Source organism: Hyposmocoma kahamanoa, unplaced genomic scaffold (assembly GCF_003589595.1).
Source record: "Hyposmocoma kahamanoa isolate Upper Pololo Valley unplaced genomic scaffold, ASM358959v1 66, whole genome shotgun sequence".
Classification (NCBI taxonomy): Eukaryota; Metazoa; Arthropoda; class Insecta; order Lepidoptera; family Cosmopterigidae; genus Hyposmocoma; species Hyposmocoma kahamanoa.
This window is the reverse complement of record NW_020653854.1, coordinates 6,564,171-6,570,820: the sequence shown is the minus strand read 5'-3', so window position 1 is coordinate 6,570,820 and position 6,650 is coordinate 6,564,171. Positions and strand designations below refer to the sequence as shown.

Genomic DNA, 6,650 nt, shown 5'->3' with positions numbered 1-6,650 from the left:
GCCAATGCCCTGTTAATTCTTAAAACTGTTAATTCAATCTGCAATACAGCTTGAACAAGCACTTGTCATATAATGGGCAAAGAGATAATAGAAAGTGTAGATTCTACCACGAGGCGGACGAAACTCCTGTGTATCTCCTCACCCAATGCTGCCCTCTGATGGACGTACGAAGTTCCATACTAGGAAGGAACATGCAACTACCAGAAGACATAAAAACTGTCGTAGCCTGAAAAGTCCTTCAGTTGTTTAATGATGTGGGCCTTGGCTTCGAATTGTACGCAGATAACAAATAAGTAACGGGAACGAACACTCTCCGCCCCTCCCTAGCTTTAGAAACCACACCACGCCCTGCACATTGATGGTTACATTGCTGAACGAGAACAAAGCTGTCGGCGAGCCGTTTTCACGCTATGACGGCTATGGTATTTAAATATAGTTTTCATTTATTTATTACGAAATTTGTACGTTAATATATGTATAACATCATTTTACGTTACTATTTGTATACGGCTGTTTATAAACAACTAAACAGCATAAAGAGAGGAGTTTCTTTCGTTTTTTGAAAGATGAAACGAAGTAAGTAAAAAAAATTTATGTCTGAGACTCATTCAGTTATTGTTTACTTTAGCGCAGAGTAATGTATAATACAGATTTATTATATCAATATAATAAGCGCCATAACTTCGTGAGCTAGACAAGGATTCTCGGATTTTCAATTTGTATTGCCGATAAATATTACGTAGTGAATATATCTAAATAATAACTAGGTAATGATAAAGTTGGACACGCAATTTCAAATACTTCGTTTACCTTATTTAAAGATACCTGTCCAAAATATACCATTTTAAGTGCATTTAATATATTTTTTAAATAAATCTTCATTGTTATTCTAGTAAGTGAATTAATGAAAAATATAATATAATATCGATATAAATACGTAATAAACATAGGTATGTTATTATTAGGATTCTATTAATAGAATTATAGATAACAGATTCATGTTAAAATTTTCGCTATGGCCGCTCTGACCACGTAACGTAATGGTACGAGCAAGTGATGGGTAACCCTGCCACTTCACGCATACATTTGCGCGTGTGCAGATAGCGTCTTCCTGTATGTAGTAGTAGTAGATAAATAATTTTGCTGTAAGTAGTGCCGTAAGTTCAGTCAATGGTTGCAGTGATGAGGGTCTGCATAGGCCCTGAACGATGCCATCCTAATAATAATAATAACAATAATAATAATAAGATGGAAGAGGACGAAGTAGGTTCTTATTGCACACCCACATTCAAATGTTGTGTACACTTATAATTGGATGTCAGATTTATAATGTTATATATATGTAATAGTTCTAGTATTATTTGTAGTCTGTTATCTGTTGTTGTACCATATAATAAAAATAAAAATAAAATAAAATAAATACTCGTAGATACACCCCATACTGCATTTACTTGACTTCGGTCCGTAAATGCGTTTCAAACCAGCTAACAAGCCGAGAAGAATAAAGCAAATAATAATAATAATAACAAGAATAATATTAATAATAATCTTTTAGGCCTTGGGAGACGCGAGAGCCTAAAATAGATATAATAATCATAATACTGACATTAATTTTTAATTTTATTCATAACTTAAATCTTATTTTTGTGAAGGAAATTTTAATATATAAAGCGAATGTCAATAATCTTCTTTGTCTATGACTTCTTTGGCTATTTCCTTCCATGACATTTAATTTAATATTCGCCACCATTACCCTGTCCTGACATTATGTTCCTTAATTCACGAAATATCTGACATAATTAAAGGAATAAACCTAAAAAAGTATTTCTTTTATAATAATAGCAAAACCAAAAACATTTTCTATTCTTTCAACATTTTCTGACAGTGACACCAAAGTGACATATTGCATTACCACTACATCAGCCAAGTAAACAGAAGAAAAATAAAAAGATAAAAACGTCATTCATGTTTATTACTTTGAGTTCGAAGTAAAAACTAGGTATTATTTAATAACAGATAACCGTGAATGATTACTGCATGACCCAACATAAATTGAAGAATATTTTGATGTCAAGTACTAATCGATTATACGATTCTTTTAAAGTATAACGGCATGCCCGCGAATGAATGAACCCCTCACTAAAATTAATCAAATCAAATTAAAAAAAAAGTATTTGCATATTACATTTTCCTTCTTTTGCAATATTGTTTATTTTCATTAAAATATTGGTTAACTAATCTAATTATTACTTTACTGGATCACAATTTTTGCTTAATATCGTAGAATAAATAATACAGAATGGCTGACGAGGAAATCAATGGAGATACAGATGATATCCAAGTTGACAAGGATAAGAATCAAAAGAAAACTGCAAAGCACGACAGTGGAGTAGCAGACTTAGAGAAGGTCACAGATTACGCGGAAGAGAAGGAAATATCGTCGCAGGATATATCTGGCGTAAGTTTACACATGTTTGTTTTGGATTTTGAGGTTAGAAAGTTGTATTAAGTATCTACGCATTGACCTACCATGTATCTCCAAATCTCATCATAGTAAGGCAGTAAGCACCTTTGGAAACTGCAAATTCAAACCATATTCAAATGACATAAGTATATGTCTATTTGCATTCGTATTGCAGTTTGAATACAATTTGGATTTGATTAGCAATGGGCATTTTATTTTTAAGAATGATTCGATTGTTAGCAGAACACTCTCATATATTTCATCTTTCCTGTACTTTTTTTCTCACTTCAATGACAATACTGAATGCAAACAGTCGCAAGTAGAGTTCCTCTTAAAAAACTTTCTTCTAAAATTCTCCATTTATTTATTTTTTTTCTTTGACTTCAATAAAAATTTCTTTTTATTTTTGGTGTTATTGAACTGCAAAATATGTGTGCTAAACTAGATGTGACTCTGTGTTAATTAATAAGTACCAAAAGTACAAATACGAATTATGGCCATGGAGGCAGTTAATGCATTAATAATTAAGTTTTATCATCATTTCCAACATAATACTTGATAGCTACTTCCTGCATCTTCCAGGCACTTTCACTAATTGGCGACAGAAGAAACAAGGAAGCTGCAGAACGTCTGGAAAAGGAAAAGGAACTACAGAAAGTGTCAGTCAAAAAGGATGATATTGAGCTCATTGTTAGTATAATTGTTTGTTTGAGCATACTTTTTACCCCTTAGGCTGTAGTCAGACAGGCTTCTTCTTCTACTTTATAATGTTATAGCTCCATCAATACCATCAATGATTCCGCCAATGTTCAGTTAAGGAACACATTTTTTATTCAAAATTTTACTAGTGAATTTTAACAGAAATCACTGAGAGGAGAATCTACAACAACAGAGAACTTTCTCTGACCACACAGGCTTAGGTCATCTGTCTGCATTTATCTGTACATGTCTGGCTTTTTTAACCTCCATCTAGATTTGTTGTATACCCAGAGTTTTCGACACAGGGTAACAATACTTAGAATAAAAACTAAAATATCTACCTTGCAATTTTATGGACTTTCACTGCTGTGGATATTAACACGATTACCACTTGCAACTTACTAAATACAAAAGATTCTTGACCAGCTGCATTATGGAGCATTTACACCAGGTCGACAGTTGCCGGTCATGCCCCTAACTCTGTGCAAGCTACATTCTAATTGCATGAACTACATAATAGTAGTTTGAAGTTTATTTAGTAGGCAAAACAGTCACTGCCAAACAGTCAGCAATTGTATTGCAATAGTAATGCTGTTAGCATGCCATTGTAACATCTGCATCTGCTGCATCCAAATTGCTTTCTGACTATGTTCAAAGTTCTATTCAACTGCATATTAACTGTACTGAGAAGCCTATCTATACATATCAATTAAACGCAGATAGTGACAATATATTGAGAAATTACAAAGCGAGTAAAGGCTGAGTATATAAATTTACATCCTTACCATATTTTACCATACAACAGCTGGTACTTAAGAAGGAAAACCGGCGTTATTAGCAATAACACCCTTACAGTGGTAAATTACACAACATTTTGTTACTTATATGTACATTGTGCAAAATTATTTTACAAATTAGAACTATAATAGTCCATTTGTTTAGTACTCTAAATTTAAACAATCTTGATACATAGGCATGCAATTTCTTATGAAGCTAAGTATTTGTATTTGAAGGTAAGTAAAAATCTTTTATAAATGTATATTTCATTAATTAGACATCTCAAGATTGTTTACATAAGTATCTAAACAAATGGACTATAAAACTCTCAACACTGTCTAATTGCAGACCTAGAAATCATTTTATATTCTTTACTTTTTTTATTTTTTATTTCTTGTAAATCAAGTTTCCTACACACATACAACATACACATAGAAATATAAATAATGTACACAGGTGACATTCTAGAGAATGCTTTGAACTAGGTACTTAAACCTGTGCAAAATTGGACACAAAAGACACGCATGTACAATACATATTGTACATATTGAACTGAAAAAATAACATTATTTTTTCAGTTACTGGTAATGCAACCTCTTATTGATACTTATATTAAAAAACCCAGAAATTATGTATCCATAATTTAACGTACCTAGGTATACTTCATATTTATTTATGATTGCAGAATGAACACACTTCTCATATTAACTCTTTTCTATTAATTACCTACTGAAAAGAATTTTAATTTTAAGTGTCTATCATTGAGTATATAACCAGAAATAGAGACGAAATGTCTTTTAATTTGTTTGGAAAATATTCTGCCATATCATTACTGTGACAACTGCGCTCCGATTGGCCAGACCGAGTTCGAAACAATTGACGGGTGCCGTCAATGGGTGTCGTCAACTGTTTCACTTCAAATCCACCAGTTAACTTGAGCTTTGCTATAATGGACGAAAATTGCAAAATTACATATTTAATATTTAATTACCGATGAAATGTGATTCCATTTGTTTTGTAATGGATGGTTTGCTGTTTTTCCGACACTACCAAATAAAACAGCAAGGTAATTGTTAGAGATATTTATCTTTATTACAATAAATTCAGAATATTTTTTGGAATATATGGAGACATACACACAGGTCAGTAGTTGGCCTGTCTACATTTCAGTGTAGCACAATTTCAGTGTAGTCACAAACGGGAGTTGCTATTTATAAGAGCTGTATCGCCAATGTGTTACCAGGAACATATGGCCCTTATTTTGTCTCTATTTATGGTTATATACTCGATAGCACAAAACAAGTACTTGGATTAATGTCACAACAATGTGATGACAAAATGTAACAATTTTTTTACTTCCTGTAACTTACTTAGGAGTACTATAATATATCTTATTTATAATATAATGATAACTGCACCCCTTTCCTAATTCTAACTTATCACTGCTCTCTAATCAAGATGTGTATTAATTTTGAAATTTATTATCGATTTCAGGTTAAAGAAATGGAGATCTCCCGAACATTAGCTGAAAGGACACTTCGAGAACACAGAGGCGATGTGGTTGCGGCGCTTATTACCCTCACAAATTAATGTTGTCAATAAGAACATTGCTATTTCGTGAACACATTTTTTATTTTCAAAAACATCTTTTTGTCTTTTTATTTACTTGTAATCTTGTCTTAACTGCCTCCTTGGCCGAAGAGTTACCATGCCGGACTGCCACGCAGAGGTCCCAGGTTCGATTCCCGGGCCGGATGAAATATTTGTATGGCCTACATTTATTTCTCTCGTGAGTTTGGGTGTAATTTGCGGTTGTCTATGTGTGTGTCCATGGCACTCGCGAAACAGGGTTTCCCTAGTGCGGGGCTATGTTGAGTGTGTGCGTTATTATTATTATAATCTCGTGGTTTTATAAGGGAGTCACCACACTAACACATGGAAGAAAAAGCTTTATATCCATGTAATAAGAGCGAAAAAGATGTACTGTATTTTCACATCGACGGTGCGAGAGGCAGCGAAACGCGCAACGCCTGTTTCGGTCATATTGCTTGGATACAAAGCAATTTTTGACCAGCTCGAGCCGATTCTGCAAAATTTAATTTTTTTTTTATTGTTAATGAGTGTGATGACTGCATAGGTATGTACCTAAAACGCAGTTTCCCTTTTTGTATAAACAATAGATTCATGTCATCATCTAGAAGCAATAGAGTGACCTTGATAGACTAAAATAATATTTTCAATTGACATGGGAGCAGCACAGCTCATCGATGTTTAGCTTTGTTGAATTGATCCGAATCTAATAAATGATTATGTTGACCCATTATACTTATCCTTGCAAAAAGTAAAGTTAAGTCCCTTTGCACAGTGCGTATTTTATACGTAATCGCTTGTATTACTTTAGTACCTGTATTCATCTACAGTGGTATATGCCATACGCGCTGTAATCGCGTGTATGTATCGCGCATTTTGATAAGAGATAGTTTTGATTTTAGTTTTGTTTGTTAATTTCGGTTAATATTTGAAATGAAGCAACTGCATGAAATTCCAAGTGTAAACCCAAGTGGAGTATTATAAACTTCTTGCTTGCAACCAGTGAGCATAATATCATTGCTTGCAACACAATGTTTGCGCGCGTTTGAATCGATTCAGTGTAAAATAGGCCGTGTGTAGGTTGTTATAAACATAATTTTTATACATTTTTACCTTTTTA

At 33.2% G+C, this 6,650-nt stretch overlaps 1 protein-coding gene across 1 annotated transcript; it reads left to right on the top strand.

Annotated features, from left to right (window-relative positions):
• Positions 1-2,138: 2,138 nt before the first annotated feature.
• On the top strand, positions 2,139-5,571 carry LOC113231994 (huntingtin-interacting protein K). Its single transcript, XM_026466615.1, has 3 exons — positions 2,139-2,458; positions 3,047-3,154; positions 5,435-5,571. Exons 1-3 carry the CDS (start codon positions 2,300-2,302, stop codon positions 5,528-5,530), a joined length of 363 nt encoding a protein of 120 aa, XP_026322400.1. The 5' UTR covers positions 2,139-2,299; the 3' UTR covers positions 5,531-5,571.
• Positions 5,572-6,650: the final 1,079 nt, after the last annotated feature.

Excerpts from the sequence above, each read along its gene's own strand:
- LOC113231994 (XM_026466615.1), top strand. The coding sequence starts at position 2,300 with ATGGCTGACGAGGAAATCAATGGAGATACAGATGATATCCAAGTTGAC. Across the intron at positions 2,459-3,046 it reads CGTCGCAGGATATATCTGGC|GCACTTTCACTAATTGGCGA; the intron begins GTAAGTTTACAC and ends TGCATCTTCCAG. Across the intron at positions 3,155-5,434 it reads AGGATGATATTGAGCTCATT|GTTAAAGAAATGGAGATCTC; the intron begins GTTAGTATAATT and ends TATCGATTTCAG.